The 21,016-nt window shown below is 45.6% G+C and overlaps 1 protein-coding gene and 1 long non-coding RNA gene across 7 annotated transcripts in view; one reads left to right on the forward strand and one right to left on the reverse strand.

The window, feature by feature from the left end:
- The window catches only part of CCDC191 (coiled-coil domain containing 191), a 33,776-nt gene that overhangs the window by 9,871 nt on the left and 2,889 nt on the right, over nucleotides 1-21,016 (reverse strand). For 3 of the 4 annotated variants that reach the window (XM_039527711.1, XM_039527726.1, XM_039527736.1), the window contains 8 exons: nucleotides 19,336-19,482; nucleotides 18,628-18,806; nucleotides 11,446-11,669; nucleotides 10,499-10,649; nucleotides 7,922-8,112; nucleotides 6,696-6,945; nucleotides 4,695-5,170; nucleotides 3,972-4,066 (listed from right to left, as the gene is read on the reverse strand). In XM_039527711.1, coding sequence (XP_039383645.1) covers nucleotides 3,972-4,066; nucleotides 4,695-5,170; nucleotides 6,696-6,945; nucleotides 7,922-8,112; nucleotides 10,499-10,649; nucleotides 11,446-11,669; nucleotides 18,628-18,806; nucleotides 19,336-19,482 — 1,713 coding nt within the window. The remainder of the gene's footprint in view (nucleotides 1-3,971; nucleotides 4,067-4,694; nucleotides 5,171-6,695; nucleotides 6,946-7,921; nucleotides 8,113-10,498; nucleotides 10,650-11,445; nucleotides 11,670-18,627; nucleotides 18,807-19,335; nucleotides 19,483-21,016) is intronic. The other variant, XM_039527720.1, reaches the window with a different exon arrangement.
- LOC120399529 lies at nucleotides 499-20,388 on the forward strand. Of its 3 annotated transcripts, XR_005595213.1 has the most exons (7): nucleotides 499-818; nucleotides 2,621-2,800; nucleotides 3,654-5,289; nucleotides 13,001-13,247; nucleotides 19,164-19,237; nucleotides 19,358-19,487; nucleotides 19,888-20,388. It is a non-coding gene; the product is annotated as an uncharacterized LOC120399529 (long non-coding RNA). The 3 variants fall into 3 exon arrangements; XR_005595211.1 differs by lacking the exons at nucleotides 13,001-13,247; nucleotides 19,164-19,237; nucleotides 19,358-19,487; nucleotides 19,888-20,388 and adding exons at nucleotides 6,526-6,566; nucleotides 6,713-6,820; XR_005595212.1 differs by lacking the exons at nucleotides 2,621-2,800; nucleotides 13,001-13,247; nucleotides 19,164-19,237; nucleotides 19,358-19,487; nucleotides 19,888-20,388 and adding exons at nucleotides 6,526-6,566; nucleotides 6,713-6,820 and having other exon boundaries at nucleotides 3,586-5,289.

Raw genomic sequence — 21,016 nt, forward strand, 5'->3', positions numbered from 1 at the left:
AGGCAGCTCTTGTTGCAACCCTCAAGAGCCAGCCTCTCCATCCTACAATGGCTGGGGCTGTTACCTCCCTTACCAATAAAAACTGGCATTACCCATCAGTCAGACTTTCGAACAGTCCCATGGAGAATTTTTTTTCCTGATCCTTCTGTTTGGGCGCAGAGGTGCAATGTAGCTGATTGAAGGGGAGCTGCAATGGGATCTCCAAGAGACCTGGACAGATTGGCTGGTGAGAGAGGTAAAATCCCAAGGGTTCAGTCCTGGAGATGTTACTCATGCAAGCACATGGCAAGCACAGGCTTACTCACAAGGACTTCAGGATGGAGCTGTTCATGTTATTCTGACTCTTGGGGTACGTGTACAGTTATTGAGATGCCACTGCTTCTCACACGGCTTTTGTGAGATCAGTTGAAATGCAGCACTCTCATTGGTCGGCAGAGAGGGTGAAATCATCATCAAGGTGTCATAGTGCTCATGACCTCATCTCTCCTGTATGTTCTGTCAGAGCTAGTCTTTGCCCCTCAGTGTCAGAGTGAGGCAGTGACAGGTACAGCCAACAACCAAAGGCAGTTCAGTCTTTTTATCACAGTAAAGAAATTGCTTCCCCAGTTCTGCCAGGGCATTCCCAGCCAGGCTGTTTTGCTGTTAGAGATGGGCCCAAGTCAAATGGATCTGGATTTTGATCCCCTCCTTCAAAAACTTGAGAGGAGAGTGGGGGGTGCTGGGATCTAGGGTTTTGGTTCAGCCGCATCTCTAGTTGATACAGTGATAACAGAGCAGGGCAGTGGAACCCATCAGCAAAGCATCTCATCTTCCAATAGGTAAGTGCAATGAGTCACTGGGCTGTACTTAGCAGGAGTTAGTAGGGACGGCTGCCCACTCCCCAGCTGTCCAGGCTTCACTCCCTCTGTGGGAATGAGGGAGAGAAAGAAAAGGCTCACAGGTCTCCCCGAGATCTCACTAACTGATGTATCCATAATAAACACTAGAGATGGGACTGAGGTGCTAAATTCAGATCCAGATTTCAAACACCGCAGTGCCTGAATCCTGGGTTTGGCTGGATTCATTATAGGGATTGGGGGTGAGGGTGAACAGCTCTGGAATTCTGGTCCAGATCCTGGTTCAGATTCCAAACCTCCCCAGAGTTTGGGAGTCCTTTGATCTGTGAATTTGGTTCAGGCCCCTCCCTAGTTAGTACAGCCCGATACTGGCTGAAATGAGGCAGCTTGAGAGAAAGTAAGAGACATGGGTAATGACCGAGGTGTTAAATCTATGCAACATAGCACAGAAAGGACCCATGGGCTATGGGTACTTGATGAGTGTCAATACATTTCTGCCAGGGAACAGCATAAAGAGTGAACAGGAATTATTCACGGCTTCACGGGGTAGTAGGAGCAGTAGCGATGGCCAAAGCCAAAGAAGGGGAAACAGAGCCAAGACACTAGGGAAATATATTAATAGTGAGAGGGATTGGTTATTGGAATAAACTAGCAGGGGCAGTTCCACCAGTACAGAGATTCATGAACAGCTGAGAAAAGGCTTTAGCACAAATAGCATTTGGGTGGGATTTTTAATAGTACCTAGGTGAGGTAGGAGCATAATCAAAATCAATAGGACTTGTATCCCAGGGCACTTTTGCAGATCCCACCCATAGTCATTAAGCAGGCTTCAGACACGATGACCTATCGTCCATAATTCTTTATCAATGTTTTTCTCTCCTTTTCTCATGTATAGTTTTCTCCCTTTCATATAGTTCCTTTCCTATCTGTGTCTCCCTTCATGCCTGTCTTGAACTTTCTGGCTTAGTGGATCTTCTATTCTATATCAGTTTGCCTCTTTTTAATAATTGCAAAGCATCTTGGTTAAGATTGATTTTTTGGGGGGTAAATATTCAAGTACTGGCCCAAGGGTGTTTCCTGGCTCTACTGTGGATGATTCTATGGACTCCGTTGTCTTGACTGGAACCAGAAAACTAGTTGTAAAAGGAAGAACAAGGATTCAATTCTGGTGGAAGTTGGGTGGTTGAAATAGTGGACTGGGGAGACGGAACAGTCAAAATGCAGCAACCCCATAGGGGAGTTGCAATTCAAAAGGGCTGTCTCAATGAGGATGGCACCGTATTTCTATCACTTAACCTGTTAACCTGACAGGCTGCACCCGGGGGACAGCCAGGACTGAAAGACTAACTGATGATGAAGCCCAGCTGGGCAGGGGCAGGGTGAGCTTGTATACCGCCAGCAAGCTGAGACCAGAAGGGGGCTGCAGGGAAACAGTCTGCAGTTGTTCTCTGGGAGAAGGGAGGTGTGTTTGGGGCTACACAGTCTGGTGAGAAGTCAGAGGGGGAAATAGCCTCTAGTTACTCCCTGCGAGGAAGGCGTAAGGGCTGGTAAACCCAGAGAAGGGTCGGGGGGCAGAGACTAGAGCAGGGAAGTAGGAAGGAGTCTAGGAAAATAGCAGCAGTGTCTGGGAGCAAGCAGACTGTACTTGCTAGACACGAGGTCCCTGGACTAGAACCTGGAGTAGTGGGTGGGCCTGGGTTCCCCACCAGCTGCTGGAAGAGTAGCACAGGACCTGCCCCTGGACTGGAAGACTGTCTGGAGCAGCACGAGAACAGCTGATCCAGTGATATTTTGATACTGTAAAAGGGGAGGCCTGTACAGTGGCCTGGCCGGAAGGCTCAGCCATGAAGAGGAAGAGGGAGTTCTGGGAAGTGAGGAGGAGCGCGGTGTGAGCAACTGTGGGAAGTGGGGGCATCAGACCGGAATAGAGCTAATCCCCAACATGGCCACCAGATGTCCCCGTGGTGAGTAGCGAACCCTGTGACAGATATCAAGTATCAGAGTGGTAGCCGTGTTAGTCTGGATCTGTAAAAAACGACAGAGGCCTGTGGCACCTTACAGACTAATAGACATATTGGAGCATACGTCTGACGAAGTGGGTATTCACCGACGAAAGCTTATGCTCCAATACGTCTGTTAGTCTAAGGTGCCACAGGACTCTTTATTGCTTGTGACAGGTATTGTAGATTGCTCTATGTTGTCTGAAGAACATCTGCTATTTTACACTCTGCAATGGAACAGGTCTGAGCAGCACCTGATCCTGCATTGTGTTCTCTTGATTATAATTTAGTCACTGGGATGTCTGTAGAGAAACATCCATTAATGCAGGAGAAGTGCTTACCCGCCTAGAGCAGCAGAGAGTCTGAGTGAAGCAAAGTGTGGGAAATCTAGGCTCATGCACTAAAGATGCTGAAGACACGCTTGGGTGCTGAAAAGGCTGCAGCCAGGCAGGCACCACAGCCAAAAAACCATGTTACTGAATTTTTGTTATTCCTAGGTCTGTTTAAAATATTACTGTGGCCACATTTTGGGAAACCTTTCAAGCAGGCTAAGGCCTTACGTAAGTTTATACAACGCTACAGGCCCTGGGAATGGTTAAAGGAACATGATATTGCTTTAATAAATGCAATCTCCTCATCTCTGATGACATTTACACATCACTCGATATAGACTGCGGGGAGGGGGAAGGGTGTGAAATCACATAGGATGGCAAATGGGAAGGGAAGCCAGACAGCTTTTGTCTCTACAGCTTTTAGCCTGCAGTGAAAGGGATAAAGCGTGAAGTGAACAAGATGCCAGCTCTATAATTTCTTGCAGAAAAATCAAGCCTGGTCTTTGGGGACAACAACGCACTTTGGTTTACTGACCACAAACCACAGAACTTGCAAGGACCCATATGCTCCAAATGCCTGACTTGGCTATTAAAGGGCCAGACCCTGTAACAAGCTGCCAGTGCATGCTTAAAGCAACCCATCCTGTTGTTGTTTAGTAGCTTTGATCCTGCTGGGAGGGGATTGAGTGGGTTTTGCTCATGCACTGTTGAACACCCATATGGAGGAGGGATGTGGTCAGGAAAGAGACGCTATTCTCTGGGAAGAGGGCAGGAATGGCCTTTACTACCAAGCAGAACGATACCTTTCAATATGGGATGAGCTGAGGTCAGTAGATTTGAGCTCCTCCTGCTTTGGGTCACTGTCTTTGTGCTCTCTGGCCCCAAAGGCACAGGTGAACTGTGAAGTGAAAGAGAAAAGAAACTAGTATCATCACCTTGTGTATAATAATCAAGGGTGAGAGTCGGGATTCATGGCTTCTATTCTCAGTTTTGCTGCAGTCTCATTGTGTGACCTTGGGGAAATCACTCAGCCTCTCTCAGTCCCAGTTTCCCCATTTGTAAAACAGGGTTAATGACTTATTCCTACATCACAAGCGGGTTGTGAGACTCAAGTAATTAGCGCCTGTGAAGTGTTTTAAGATCGTTGGCTGAAGGATGTTACAGAAGCACAAAGTACTGATAGTGTTGTTGTACTAAATAAATCTACTTTGCTCCTATCTTTAACAACAATAAAGCATTTTGCATCCCAAGGTGCCTTACAAGTTTAACATGCCTTCGGGGCAATGCAAAGCAGTCAGAGCAGTATCAAGGATCTGGCCCAGCTAACACCAGGCTTGGCACTGGCTCAAAAGGAAGAGAGCAACATCTAGTGCACCATTAACACCACTTTCAGCTGCACAGAGGTATTATGTGGAGGTCTACCATGCAAGTGCTGACCCAAATGACCTTATTCGGTTTGTGAGCGGGAGTAAGGTGCTCTGGATAGTACAGTCCACCCGCACTATGGCTCAGTAAGGTGGCTGTACCTTACAGATGACACACTCTTGCAGCTTGATGGATCCCCTCTCTTCAGCATTTTTTCCTTAGTTTTTGGGACTGGATTGTTGAGTGCCATGGTGACAGCTGTGGCTTGCTCCGCCTCTTGCTTAGCCCTCCTCAGCCGTTGGTTTCCCTGCAGTTCGAGGATCACCTCCCGCTGTTCTTGAAGCTGCCTCCTCTGCTCCTCAATCAGCTGCTGCTGGAAGGCATGGCGGTGCTCAAAGTGGCCCCTGAAGGCAGGGGCCACTTTTTTGCCAGGTGCCTCAAACCATTGTATGGGACTAACTGTTTGATTACTGGATTTGGCGTGATCCTGTGAATTCACAGCAGTGTGTTGTAGGGTAATCTGCCAGGCATACTTGGACTTCTTGCATGAACGAAGACTACGGGTCTGACCAGCATCCCGACAACAGGATTCTACAGGATTGATGGGCTCCTCCTGAAGAAGGGGCGTTTCAGTCACCTGCAAGGGAAGAATTCTGCACTGACTGAAGTCAAGACCTCTGCTGCCCTTGAAGAGCTAGGAGCATTTTTCTGAATGGAGCAACAGTGAAATCAGTCTGAGAGGCAGGGTAACCTCAGGTGTGTACTCGCGATACAATTCTTACCAATTGTAGTGCTGTCCCAGGGTGGGAGGAGGTACAGGAGCTACAAGGTTGCTCTACACCATCCAAGACTCCTGAACTGGCCAACTCCATCTGGTTTATGGCTGGTATGTACCCGTGGGGCATCAGACAGGATTCTTATGGGGAGGCCCTGTGGCTCAGAATTTTTGTAATGCAGTTGATGACATAGGGGATATTAATTCAGCGAGTGGGTCTAAACCCAAACAACGTTAATGCAATCTTATTTGGACTGAGGTGTTCTGATTAGCCATTAAGGCTAAGATTAAAAGAAACGCAGCTGCGACAAGGTGGTCTACAGGACCAATCTGGCTAATTAAGGAAAACGTAAAAGGGACTGATTCACTATGATACTCCTCTAGCTTTACACCACAAAGCTGCACTGAAATTAAAGTAGTTACACGGTCATAAAACTAGAGCATGGTGACAAACCAGGCCCAAACTTTAAGACATGTGGCCTCCCCTCTTAGGATTGTATGATTAGTGAATACTTAAGTCTCAGATCTACTTCTTAGGCCAAATTCTGCCCTCAATTACAAATATGACGCTCCCATTAGAATGGTGTATCTCAGTGAAGAAACTGTCCCACTGGGGTTACAAGATGGAACTGGGGAATTTTGCTTTCACTTATCCCCATGCAACCCCACTGAGCTCAGAGGTTACATTGGTATAAATGAAGGAAAAGTTTGGCCTGATGTGAATATATATTCATTTTTCATTATTTATCTATATTATGGTAGCACCTGAAGCCCCAGTCAAGTATCAGGGCCCTGTTATGCTAGGAACGATACACACCTAAGGAAGATGGTCCTGCCTGACAGCTTACAATCCAATTGTGCGCATACTTATTCTTTTCTTTGATGTACATTACCTGGTTACTTCCTGGGCCAAATTCAGCTCTCTCAGTTTTTAAAAAGTCGAGAGGGTTACACTCTGTTTAATCAAGGGCAGAATTTAGCACTTTCTTCTAATACCCTGGTTTTAGTCAACATATATGGTTCTTTGGCATATGGAGTCATTTTAAAAAAAAGAAAGTGACTTTAATCTCCCTTCAGAAGAGATCCCAAGGGCGCATGCCTCAATTTGGTAGATGATATATGGTGGGATTATACTTTGAAAGCACTAGAGGCAGATTTATTTTTGTAAAGTCTACTACCTTCCCATCCACCTCTGATCTTTAACGACTTGTTTCTAGAGTGCTTGAACTACTGCTGAAATGTGCACATGACATCGCAGGTACGTGAAGCTGCACTAGGAGAGTGCCCATCCCTGTGTCATAAAACACCACAGAGGTTAACTTTTAGAGCTATGATTAATCACTGTGGGAGGGACTGGGATGAGGAAACATATGGGAAAGAACTTTACCTCCTTTTGCCTCACAGGTTGATCCGGGGTCACCTGTCTCATCCTGGTCCTGCCGACATCCCATGATCCATCTGTGCCAAGTTTCCCCACTGATGCTGCCTCCAGCAGCTGCGCCATCTTCTTCCTAGTTTCCTCCTGTCTCAGTTGTAGCTCTCTCTTTTCAGCCTCGGCTCGGCTCCAGAGCTGCCACTCTATAAAGCAGCACCGTAAAACCTGTTTCCGATTATGCTCAATAGCCAACTGTTTTTTCCTGGAAAATAAAACACTTCCATTAACAGACATTGAACAGGCCTCTCTCTTAGCCTGCTTAAAATTAATATACCCCACTCTTATCTAGCACTTCTCATCAGTGGATCTCCAAGGGCTTTACAAAGGAACTGAATGTCATTATCCCCATTTTAAAGATGGGGAAATGGAGACACCAAGATCTGAAGTGACTTGCCCAAGGACATGCAGCAGGCTAGTGGCAGAGCTGGGCCTAAAACCCAAGTCTCCTAAGTCCCATCCTAGTGCTCTATCCATTAGGCCACACTGTCTCTCCAGGTGGTGGCATTTACCAAATGGGTGGAGCAATCCAGAAGATGTCATAAGATTTCATATTTTTCTGAGTTCTGTTTGATAATCACTTGATTCTGGAAGACTTTGAAAACCATCTACTATTTAAATATAGTTCTTTAAATATATTTTCCTGCTTGTTTTACAGTCCCCATCCATTCTTATCTTTGTGCTATAAGAGGAGTAAAAGGGATACACTGTTGCCCTCTCCAGCTGTCTGGAGGTGAGGGATAGTCCCACTTGCAGAATATGCTGCTGTCTATGGGGAGTCCAACCAGCAAGCTCCTTCTTGAAGGCATCAGGCCTAACTAATCGCTGATGTAATTCCAGTCAATGACTGGATTAATCAGGGATGAATTTGGCTCTTCAAGTGCTTGGGGCCTGGAGGAAAGAGTGAGCCAACGAGGGAGGTTCCATGAAGGACACCCAAACAGAGAAATTGGAGGTTGTTGGAAAGAGGTGTTCAAGTCCCTGCTCAGATCCAGCTTCGTTTCAGTCTATGCCATGGTGTCTCCAACTGCAGGTGACGTGTAGATTTACTAGAAACAAGACTTTCCACACACACATAACAGACCATACTATTACACAACCCTCCGCTTAGCACGAGACTCTGTTTGAAGGCTGCTAGCTTCTCTGTGAGAAGGAAGCTTCCATAGGCTAAGGGCCACTACCTGTTTTGATCTCTGAGATGAGTCTCCAACTGCTCAGTCTCTTGCTCCAGCTTCTGGACCCATGTATAGTCCCTCCAGGCTCGCAGGGCCTTCAGCTGGCACTTCCAGTCAGCAAGGGCCCTGGCTTTCCCCATTTTAATCCTACGATCCAGAATGAATTTGTACCAAGCGGAGAAATGCTGCTGTAGGCACTGCAGTGAAAAGGTATATAGAGCCAGTGAGCAAGAACATTTCATCACACAAGTGCTGATCCTCACAATCCTTCCCTTGGCCTTTCCTTTTGAACAACCTTATATCTTCAAATCCCCAACAAACACTTCCGGGGGGCAGAGAACTAATGTGAAGAGAACGATGCTTATTGTGCAGTTCTACTGTGAAAACTGACTGTAAAAATAGCATCACGGGACTCCATGTTTATTGTTTCATGGTGACTCCAAAGCAAAATGTGCTCAGTTTACAAGTAAAAAGGAATAAACCATGAGAGAGAAATATAAATTCTAGAATCAGGATTGTCCCTAAATCTAGAAAGCATAAGATTCTAGAGAAGACTGCCCTCTATGTAGAACTTTTTCAAACTACTCCATAAACTATAAGCTGCTCTTTAAAGACCAAGCACAAACAAGACAATTCCCAGTGCTAAACTTTACAATGTGACCTAGACTCACCCTCATTTCACTGGGAAGCTAAAGTTTTCTCCCAAGGAGTAATCATACTGGCTGCCTCTAGAAGTGATTTATCTTGGACAGAAGAGTGATTTGCTATCTAATCTACCTTTTAATTCTAGCCCTGTCACCGGAGATGCTGTTCATTTTGATCCTCCAAGTGGGTCAACTCATAACAATTCCTCAGCTGTTCCTCTTCTGTCATAATGTACTGTATTAATTGCATCAACATTCTCAGACATGGAAATCCAAACAGAGAATTATGAAGAGGACAAAATGTCAACACGCTAGCTACTTAAGCAATAATGAATCCTTCATTATTAACTTATCTCTGCTCAGCTGCAGTTTCTGCCCTTGAAAATGTACAGCTCACATTCTACCAGTCATAAATCCCCCTATAGTTTCATTTGGACTCTTTGCACCCTGTCTTAAATTGTGGTGTAGTGTTGCTGTGCACATTCCCTCCAGCAGCAGCGGCATTTGAGTTATAGACAAAGTGATCCTTCAGGATAGCTGGCTTCTCAATTTGAGTGCTATGGGATTCTTCTGTGTTAAATGTGCTACAGGTATATATCATGTAAGGGATGATTACTTATATATTAATTAAAAATATATTATAGTGTCATTCATGCTGCCACACAAGGAACCTTATTCCTTATAAGGAGCTTACTCACTCTATAGGGTGTTCAATACAAAAGGGTCTTTTCATTTCCAGATGTTTAATAAACCTAAATTTTTAGCACAGACTTTGTCTTGCTGTTTGAGACTTTCCCTTCCATTCTGCAAACTCTGTCTTTGACAATGAGCAGAAACGGCATGGGAAACGTCTGGGGAAACATAGGAGTTTCTGTGCCTGCATCTGCGTTTCATGAGACAAAGTGTAGCTGGTCTCGGCATGCGGGTCCGTAAGAGACTGTTTCCTATCGGCTGTTTTAACCAAGTTGCATCACCTAAAACTGTAACTTGACGTTAAGAAGCGAGGAGACAGGTCTATGATGTGCCATTGCAGGAAACCTGCAACTTTGTGGCCAATCAACATTCCTTTCCTGGGCTAATGTTCTGAATTATGAGGGGTGGGAGAAAGTACTCAGGGCATATGTCCAACAGCGAACCACGGCCACTGGGCGCTGCGGGGGACCGTAGCTGCAGACGGTCAACGTCAGCAAAATGTCTCACAGCCTGCAATCAGATTACCCGGCTGGGCCACATGCGGCTCACGGGCTGCAGGTTGCCCACCACTGCTCTTGGGGCTTTCCCAAGGGGCCACAGTGCTTCGTGGAATCTGCACAGCCCCCCGTGCTGTGGCCCCACCCCCTGGCCTGCTTCAGCCTACTCCCACCTTTTCCTATGCCAAGGAATGAGGGGGTCCTCAAAGGGCAGCCTTATGGCTGGCTCCACGGTGCTTATAGCAGAAGTGGGTCTTTTAGGGCCTCTTTATACCACTCCAGACCTTTTACTTGGTGCTGAAGGGCTGGACTTCGGGTGAGAATCTCATCATGAGTTTTTCAAGGCACCCTCTGTGTGTCTGCTTGATCTATCACACTGGGCTGCTCTCTGCCCACAACTGCTCCAAAAGCGAAGTTTTACCCACAACTCCCTTTGAAGCCCCACTGGAGAAACTGAGGCACAGAGACATTAAGTGACTTGCCCGTGGACACCCAGCAACAGAATAAGGATTAGGATTCAGGAGTCCTTTGCTCCCAGTTCCCTGTTCTAACCATTAGGAAACAGTTTCCCAAGCCATTCTCTACTTTCTCTCTCAATGGATCGTTTATCTTACTCTTCCTACCCAGGACACTCAGGAGAAGGCAGAAGGCCTAGCAGCCAGGCTTTTGACTTCAGTGAGAGTTGCGTGAGCACATAGCTGAGGGCAGAATTTGGCTCAGAGTGCTAAATACAGGAGGAGGATGCTCACTCTCTGGTTTTCACTGTAAATCTTGCTCAGCAGCTCTTGCAATCTCCTTTGTTTCTCCTCTTTCTCCTGCTTCAGGGGCTTTGGTGTAGTGTGAGACAGGCCCAGTGCTGCCAGTTTCTGAGCTTTTTCTAATTCTTGCCTCTTCCTCTCTCTGCAAGTAAGACAAAACACCAAGAACCAAAGGTAGAGAGTAAATAAAGGGAGTACTGCGGTATGGGTCTCACCTCCTTCTGAACCAATCCTGTGAGAATGACCTCCGTAGCTTTGACAGATGATAGCTACTGAAGCCCAGCCTTTATAGAGAACAGGGGTAGCTTTGGGATTTGGGCGCCTGGTGCCCATGAGCTACACAAATTCATCACAGTCAGGAAGGGGTTCCAGTACACAGCAGTAAGAGGGAATTGGGATGTCAAGAAAGCACATATGGAGAACTAGGATCTCAGATGCCTATGGAGATAAGTGGCCATCACAGGGCCCCCTGGGGACCGCAGCACTGTGGAAGGTATGAGCCCTATGGAGCTCCTAAGCTCAGCAGAAGCAAAGACTCTGCCTCTGCAGAGCTTTGAGCTCCATCGGACAGGCACATTCTTTCCCCTCTCTAAAGAGAGGATGTCTCCAATTTTAAATGCCAGAGTTTTGATGTGTACAAGTTGATAGATGTCGGCATTTGATTCCTTCTTTCAATCTGTCAGCTTCTGTGATGTAACTAGAGACAGTAATGATGCTGCCTCCAGGATTAGTCATTTAAAAATATATACATTATGAGAGGTCAGGGCCCCAGGAGGCAGTTTTCCTTTGAGACTACCATGTCTTCTATTTTTAGAGAGCTCACTGCAGCCAGAAGCTGATGACTGAAGAAATTCCCTATCATTTGAGGTTCATAGGCCCTGTAGCCCAAATGACTAGATGGAGCTTGAGTTCCACTCTCCCTCCCCACCCCATCTTACATTCTTCGTGCTTCTCCCATGATGTGCCTTTTCTCCGCCATCTCCTTCCGCAGCTTCACCATCTCCCGCTGGATCTCCTCCTCCTCCTTCCTGGCTTTCAGAGCCTGCCTTTTGTTCTCCTCCTGCACTCGCTGCTTGGCCTCAGCCAGGGCTAGTTTTTTCAGGGTCTTTTCTCGTCTCCGAAACTCTAGCTCCTTCTGACGCCTTAAACAGTTTTCTTTAACCTGAGAAGGAAGAGCACAGCAATGAGTCAAGGCAGCAGTAGTGACAAGAGTTATATCATCTGAAGAAAGCCTTCTGGGAGTCTCTCTGAACTGAGAGGGTGGGTTTCAATCAGGTTGCCAATACACAGATGGCCACACCACACAAAATCTCATTCTTTCCTTGTACTCCCCCATTGATCTGTTTCCATCTGTTGTCTCTTGTCCTACACTTAGACTGTAAGGTCTGTGGGGCACAGACTGTCTTTCTGTTCATGTTTGTACAGTACCTAGCACATTGGGGTCCTGGTCCCTGGCTGGGGCTTTTGGGTGCAATGATGATGATAATAATTAATAAGAAGCTATCATCTCTATATTTGGCATTAACTGGATATGACTGTGTTCTTAGGCACACCAGTGGGGGGAGGTGGGATGGGGTATGTGAACCCCACACTGGCCAGGAAGGGGTTAACACAGGGGCGGGCAAACTTTTTGGCCTGAGGGCTGCATCGGGTTTCATAAATTGTAGGGAGGGCCGGTTAGGGGAGGGGGTTGTGGCCCGGCCCCGACCTCCTATCTGCCCCCCACCCTGACTTCTGCCCAATCCAACCTCCCCATTCCCTGACAGCCTCTCTGGGACTCCTGCCCCATCCACACACCCCTGCTCCCTGACCGGACTGCCCCCAGACCCCTGCTGCCCCATCCAACCCCCGACTGCCCCCTGGGACCCCTGCCCCCATTCAACCCATTTCCCTCTGGACCAACATCCACACCCCCGCCCCCTGACCACCACCCCGAACTCCCCTGCCCTCTATCCAACTTCCCCCTGCTCCCCTTACTGCACCGCCTGGAGCACAGTAGCTGGCGGCGCTACAGCCGCGCCACCCGCTGGAGCTGGGCCACGCTGCTGCCACTGCCGCCACTACGCAGCTCAGAGCACCAGGTCAGGCTGGGCTCTGCAGCTGCGCTGCCCCAGGAGCTCACAGCCCCACCGCCCAGAGCACTGCACCAGCGGTGGAGTGAGCGAGCTGAGTCTGCGGGGGAGTGGGGTTAGCCTCCCGGGCCAGGAGCTCGGGGACCGAGCAGGACGGCCCCACGGGCCGGATGTGGTCCACGGGCCATAGTTTGCCCACCCCTGGGTTAACAAGCTGTAGTGTCTGCAATGAACCCCGCCCTGCTATACTTGTTCTTGAGTCAGGCCTGGAAAGAGGAGTTAAAGAGGGAAGCAGAATGGCAGATTCTGTATTGTGTGAGAAGCCTGGTTGTAGCCAGGAGCTGATTGGAGGCTATGGTCTGCTAGAGCCTCCCTCTGGGAAGGCAGGCCTGATGCTGACTGTGGTTTAATTTGTTACCAGGTACCCACTGGTGGGCACTAAAGCAAGCTGCTGCAGCTGAGGTCAGCCTGAAAGCAAGGGGCGCTGATCTGCTTGATGCTTCATGCAGGGGAAACTTAAGCCATAAGACTGAGATCTCTAGTCCTAATCTGGTTCACCCTGAATATGAACATTAGACTATCACATGCAAAGAATTCTTTCAGAATTAGCCCAACTACAAAGCTCACCATCTCTACTATGAATCTGATCTCAGAACTGTACTCATGCTGTATGTATATTGATCTTTTAACCAATACTCTCTTCTTTTTTAATACATTTTAGTTTAGTTAATAAGAATTGGCTGTAGCATGTATTTGGGTAAAATCTGGAATATTCATTAACCTGGGAGGTAATGTGTCCGATCTTTTGGGATTGGTGGAACCTTCTTATATGATGAATAAGATTTTCATTAATCCTCATCATATCTGACTTGGGTGTCTGGATGGAGGCCTGAGGCTGGGTTGCTTTAAGGGAATGGAGTTGCTTGCTTCTGGATAACCAGTAAGGTATTATAGAAGCCATTTTGTGCTGGTTTGGTAAATCTAAGTACACCTCTACCCGGATATAACACTGTCCTCGGGAGCCAAAAAATCTTACTGCGTTATAGGTGAAACCGCGTTATATCGAACTTGCTTTGATCCACCAGAGTACGCAGCCCCACCTCCCGGAGCGCTGCTTAACCACATTATATCCGAATTCGTGTTACATTGGGTCGCGTTATATTGGGGTAGAGGTGTATTGGAATATCCACCCGCTTTGGGGATTGTCTGTCCCATTCTTTGCAGTTCATCCTAATTGAGTGACCTCAGCGTGGCTCCCCCTGGGATTCCACACACACTTGGTTCTTTAATATGGCCAATTTCAGAAAGCTGAAAACAATTATGAAACAAGTCAGCTGGGTGGAAGAATCTAAACAGAAAACAGTGAATGATAACAGGAACTGCCTAAGAGCACTCTACTAGATGCCCAAAAGCCTCATTTAAGAGGAGGCTATGCTAGTTTTAAAAAACAGCCTGTCCTTTGAGGGAAAGTGAAAGCAGTAATAAAAAAGATACTACATGCAACAAATGGAAAAAAGAAGTTAACAGTAATGAATATAATACATTAGAGGCTAAGAACTGTAGAAAATTGGTAAGGGAAGCAAAAGTACACACAGCTAAATCTATGGAAAGTTAACAGTTAAGGACAGTAAAGAACATTTTTTTAAGTATATCAGAAACATAAGGAATCCTACCAATGGTATTGGTCCATTATTAGATGGAAATGGTAGAACTGTCAATAATAATGAAAAAAAAGCAGAAGCATTCAATAAATATTTCTGTTCTGTACTTGGGAAAATCCAGATGATGTGTTCATATCATATGATGATGAAATATGTTCTATTCCAATGGTAACTAAGGAGGATGTTAAACAGCAGTTTTTAAAGTTACACATTTTTAAAGCAGCAAGTTCAGATAACTTGCATCCAAGTTTGAGGAACTTTCTGGATCATTAATGTTGATTTTTAATAAGTCTTAGAAATCTGGAGTAGTTTAAGAGAACTGGAAGAAAGCTAATGTTGTGCCAATATTTAAAAAGGGTAAACAGAATGACCTGAGTAATTATAGGCCTGTCAACCTGACATCTATCCCAGGCAAAGTAGTGGAATGGTTGATATGGGACTCAATTAATAAAGTGTTAACAGAGTAATATCATTCATGCCAATCAACATGGGTTTATGCAAAACAGATCTTGTCAAATTAACTTGATCACCCTGGAGGGTTACAAGTTTGGTTGATAAAGGTAGTAGTGTTGACGGGCAGAGTTTGTGGGGCCATACACTCAACTTGCTTGAGAGAGACAAGGTGGGTGAGGTAATATTTTATTGAACCAACTTCTGTTGGTGAGAGAGGCAAGCTTTCGCGCTTACACAGAGCTGAGACCTGAAGAAGAGCTCTGTGTAAGCTCAAAAGCTTGTCTCTCTCACCAATAGAAGTTGGTCCAATAAATGATATTACCTCACCCACTTTGTGTCTCTAATATTCCAACACAGCTACAACACTGCACTCAACTTAGTGACATATCTGTGTGTGCGTATATGTAATGCAATAATGATCAATTCCAAAATTTATGCCAGTGTTCTAGGCATCAAAGGGCAGAACCCTACTGCTTCTGAGGAAAATCAGGAAAACCAAAAAGGGGAAAATGGAAGACATATGGAGCCCCTACCATCTCTTTAGCACAGCCACAGCTTCAAGCACCTCTGCAACTGTCTATAGATCAAACAACAGCTACCCACATAACACCACCCCATCTCAACCCGGCCTGTCCTCCCAATAGAATTTAACATGCTGACACCCTGAGGAGAAATAATTATTTATTATACTCATTCATAAGCCGAATTTTTTTAGTAAAAAAGGGAAGCACCAGAGAAGGGGGTCGGCTTATGAACAGGTATAGAGAGGGAGAGGTGGGACACAGTCCCTCCCCCCCCAACAGAGGGAGCAAGGAAAGGCAGCAGAGCCAGAAGGGAAGAGGTGGGGCCAGAGTCTCTCCACTTCTGACCACGCTGCTCTCCCCCAGCCTCCGAAGCAGCTGCAACTCCAGGGCTGGCAGGCTGCAGCTGTGCCGCTCGGCCCCACCCCCCAGAGCAGGCTGTGGCCATGCTGGAACATGCTGCAGCTGCGCCGCCTGGTCTGGCCTGCCAGAGCAAGCTGCAGCCAAGCCAGAGACATCCTCTCCTGGCCCTCCCCAGATTAGGTGGGATGGGATGGGGAGAGTGAGGGGGTCCCTGGCTAGGGGTGGGGTCATGTGGGGGGTGGTCACAGGGGTTACTCCCCTGACTCCCAGCTTCTCCCCCTTCCCCCCACCCCAAAATTTCCCCACCAGTTGCTGTCCCGGCCTGTCAGGATAAGCAGCTGGCATGCCGGGACACTTTGTTTACTTAGGTTTACCTCTGTGCCTGAGGACGCTCATAAGAACGGCCGTACCGGGTCAGACCAAAGGTCCATCTAGCCCAGTATCTGTCTACTGACAGTGGCCAATGCCAGGTGCCCCAGAGGGAGTGAACCTAACAGGCAATGATCAAGTGATCTCTCTCCTGCCATCCATCTCCATCCTCTGATGAACAGAGGCTAGGGACACCATTCTTACCCATCCTAGCTAATAGCCATTTATGGACTTAGCCACCATGAACTTATCCAGTCCCCTTTTAAACGTTGTTATAGTCCTAGCCTTCACAACCTCCTCAGGTAAGGAGTTCCACAAGTTGACTGTGCAGTGCGTAAAGAAGAACTTCCTTTTATTTGTTTTAAACCTGCTGCCTATTAATTTCCATTTGGTGACCCCTAGTTCTTGTATTATGGGAATAAGTAAATAACTTTTCCTTATCCACTTTCTCAACATCACTCATGATTTTATATACCTCTATCATATCCCCCCTTAGTCTTCTCTTTTCCAAGCCGAAGAGTCCTAGCCTCTTTAATCTTTCCTCGTGTGGGACCCTCTCTAAACCCCTAATCATTTAAGTTGCCCTTTTCTGAACCTTTTCTAGTGCTAGAATATCTTTTTTTAGGTGAGGAGACCACATCTGTACACAGTATTCGAGATGTGGGCGTACCATGGATTTATATAAGGGCAATAAGATATTCTCAGTCTTATTCTCTATCCCCTTTTTAAGGATTCCTAACATCCTGTTTGCTTTTTTGACCGCCTCTGCACACTGCGTGGACATCTTCAGAGAACTATCCACGATGACTCCAAGATCTTTTTCCTGACTCGTTGTAGCTAAATTAGCCCCCATCATATTGTATGTATAGTTGGGGTTATTTTTTCCAATGCGCATTACTTTACATTTATCCACATTACATTTCATTTGCCATTTTGTTGCCCAATCACTTAGTTTTGTGAGATCTTTTTGAAGTTCTTCACAGTCTGCTTTGGTCTTAACTATCTTGAGTAGTTTAGTATCATCTGCAAACTTTGCCACCTCACTGTTTACCGCTTTCTCCAGATCATTTATGAATAAATTGAATAGGATTGGTCCTAGGACTGACCCTTGGGGAACACCACTAGTTACCCCTCTCCATTCCGAGAATTTACCATTAATTCCTACCCTTTTTTCCCTGTCCTTTAACCAGTTCTCAGTCCATGAAAGGACCTTCCCTTTTATCCCATGACAGCTTAATTTACGTAAGAGCCTTTGGTGAGGGACCTTGTCAAAGGCTTTCTGGAAATCTAATTACACTATGTCCACCGGATCCCCCTTGTCCACACGTTTGTTGACCCCTTCAAAGAACTCTAATAGATTAGTAAGACACGATTTCCCTTTACAGAAACCATGTTGACTATTGCTCAACAGTTTATGTTTTTCTATGTGTCTCGAGGTAAACAAACCATGTGTCTTGAGGTTTTTTTGTGTTTGTCTCGAGGTAAACAAATCATCTCAGACCACCAGCGGCTTATCCTGATGGCCCGGGAGCCAAAGTTTGTTGATCCCTTATAAAAATTTTCCATTTTTACTTATCCATCTTGAGGGGGGTGTCACCTTATAAATGAACCGGCTTATGATCGAGTATATACGGTAGTCTCCCTGCTGAGAGCTGTGGAATAGCTTTGGGATGGATGCTCAGCCTGAGGGAGAGGAAAGAAAAGGAGACTTCCTTCCGGCCTCCTCAAAGCCTGCTCCAAGGTGTGGGGAAGACACCAGCTGTGCACCCATCCCTTCCATTCCGGGAGGAAGAAAGGTACTCTGGGGAGGAGAAAAAGGAGAGACACGGGGTATATTTTCACTGCAATTAGACATCCGGGGCTGGCCTGTGCCAGCTGACTCGGGCTCGCAGGGCTCAGCCTAAGGAGCTGTTTAATTGCAGTGCAGATGTTTCAGCTAGGGCTGTAGCCCAGCATCTGGGACCCTGTGAGGGTGGGTGATGGATACTGTAGTATAGTGGATACTGTAGCTATCTGTGAATCTCTTGTACTAAGCCTACAGGACAATTGTATAAGTTCCATATGATCTCTAGGGTCCTGACCCTACATCAGTGCTCCACAGTGCAAATGGAGGGCTAGATTAGAGGTAGGGTGATGTGAAAGCCGCATCCCATATGTAGAACAGAGCTGCATTCTGTGCAGCCCTCTGTATGCATTGGCACAAAAGGGCCTGGTAAATGGCAGCACAGAGGGATACTTCAGCAAATAGGCTAAAATTGCCTCAGTAGAACAGCTACATAGCCATTTTGCAGCCTGGGTGAAGGATTCCTTCCTCCACCCATTTGCCCAGGTATGTGAGATGAGTACTAACAGAATGATTAAACTTTAATGCTTAAGAGGTTGGTTAACTGCATCTCCCTATTCAGTTAGCACTCTGCTTACTCCTGACTTGAGCAGGGAGGCTAGCAAAGAACAGTCGCTTGCTGCTGCTTCCTGGAGTGCACAGATCCATGTTGGAGATGGATATTACAGCCCTGAGCTAGTGCATACTATCCTCATTCACAGAAATGCCTAATCCTTTTGAGAACTATCCTAATCTATTTGCGTCAATTATATCATGTGGCATTGAGTTCCATGGGTTAATACATGTTACATAAAGAGTGTTTCCTCATATCAGTTTCAATGTACTGCCTTTTCCTCACCTGCTTGTGTCTTAGCTCCATGGTAATTCGTGGGTCCCTTGTTTTTTTCTTTTCCTTGATTTCTTCAATCCTGAGGTCTTCCAATATCCCACCATCTACCACTTCATTTTGCAGAAGATTCTGCAGAAAATCCTGAACTGTGGTACTTTCCATTTCTTGTTCCAGATAACCACACAAATCTGTAACAGAAAATCCAGATCACCTCACACTAGTTTGTAATTAACAAACCTCAGAGCCTAATGCCATCAAGCATAAAGTGATTAAACAGAGAATTGCCCAGTTTGTGAATGTAATCCTGATGAAAGAAGCCATATTGATTGCACTCCATTTAGCCTCAAGAATCTAAAGCAGTCTCAAATTCACTATGTTTAGAAGATGATGATGATAATAATACTTTCCCAATCTTTACTGCCCTGCATCTGAGGATCTCAAACTGTTACACAAATCTAACAAACCTTATAGCCCTTCTCAGTTAGGGAAATATTATCTCCATGAAACACAAAGAGTTTTAGGCTTATTTCTGCAATGTCACACAGCAAGTTAATGTCCAAGCTGGGAAAAACCAAAAGCTCTACTGACCCTGGTTGTTCCTACGGAGACTATCATCTTGGTATGTACATGACTCCTGGCTTTCAAGCCTACAAACTAACCACTGTTATCCTCTTATCTTTAAAAATAAAGTTAAGAAATGTTTTGTTGTGCTCTCACCATCAAACCTCTCGTACTTCAGAAAGCCAGCAGGGGTCTCTTCAGCAGGAGTAGAGTCAGCAGCAGCATCTCCAACATTCTCTTCTTGGTCACTTTCTAGCTCCAGTCTCAGTTTGGAATTCATCCAATCATTGAGCAGCTCCTGGGCTACGGTGAGAAAGGGATCAAGGGTTTTACTAGGATTAGAAATATCATAGTAAGTGTAAGATGGCAAAACTCTGTCCTCTTAGGATTGTTACGCAATGTGCTATGCAGTTTGTTTAAAAATGGCTGAAGGGTGATCTGTAAAGGAAAAACTCATTGGGTTGGTGTTTCCACACCTCTCCCATTCTTGATATGTGAATAGGCTTGAAAGTTGGAGGGGTTTTTATTTCTCTTTGTGTTATATGCATTAGAAATTGTCTAGTCTGTTTTTCCTGCAAGACTCTCTGGACAAGAAGAGAACTATTAAGATCATGACATCATAGATACCAATAAGGTGAAACCTGAGTGATAGATCAAGTGATTTTTTTTTTTAAACTGACTCCTTAAAAAGTTTGGTTTTTCACTCAGGCCCTGATCCTGCAAATGCATACATGTAGCCTCAACAGGACTACATATGGGCATAAAATTAAAACCATATGCAAGTCTGTTTCTAGGAATGAGACAATTTTTTTGTTTATTTGTTTTGTTTTGTTGGCTAATAACTCAAATGCCTGACAGTTGGAAGAAAAGCTTTTTTTAAAAAAAAAAAATACAAAACCCTACTCCTTTAATTAAGCACTAAGAAAGCACTCACTCCAAGTCTCTCTGGTATTGCAACTAAGTTATACAATAAAAATGATGGAGGATATAACTTAGCATTCCAGATATTTGTAAGGAAAAATATAAGCAACCTTTTAAAAAAAACAAAGACCACCACCACCAAAAATTTCCTTTTCAGGCTTCTTTAAAGAAGTGGTCTGTAATGGGATGTGATCTGAGTTACTACAGAGAATTCTTTCCTGGGTGCTGGCTGGTGAGTCTTGCCCACATGCTCAGGGTTTAACTGATCGCCATATTTGGGGTCAGGAAGGAATTTTCCTCCAGGACAGATTGGCAGAGGCCCTGGAGGTTTTTCGCCTTCCTCTGCAGCATGGGGCACGGGTCATTTGCTAGAGGAGTCTCTGCAGCTTGAGGTCTTCAAACCACAATTTGAGGACTTTAATAACTCAGACATAGGTTAGGGGTTTGTTACAGGAGTGGGTGGGTGAGATTCTGTGGCCTGCATTGTGCAGGAGGTCAGACTAGATGATCATAATGGTCCCTTCTGACCTTAAAGTCTATAAATCTATTCTAAAAAAGTTCAAAAAACCCCAAACAGACACATACTGAAGCTTTTTAATCCCTTTCAAGTCCTTTTATTCCAACTTTCAGTCTATAATTAGCCCAATTTAACAACAATGTTTATTCAATGAGAAAAACAGAAGTCAGTTTGTCCTGTAGAGGCTGTGTCATTCTTGGACAAGAGAGTGCAGACTCCTCATATTTGGAGTAAATGAGCTTTAAACACTTTCCTTATCAGTATGTCTCTTAACATGGTGGGGTGACTGCAGATCATCAATATTCTTATGCATTATAATTGTGGTGCAAAGATAAAAGGCTTATAGGCAGTTCTGGAACACTCAAACGGATTACTATATGTAAAAAGAAAAAAAACACA

The sequence above is a fragment of the Mauremys reevesii genome, linkage group 1 (assembly GCF_016161935.1).
Source record: "Mauremys reevesii isolate NIE-2019 linkage group 1, ASM1616193v1, whole genome shotgun sequence".
Lineage (NCBI taxonomy): Eukaryota > Metazoa > Chordata > Testudines > Geoemydidae > Mauremys > Mauremys reevesii.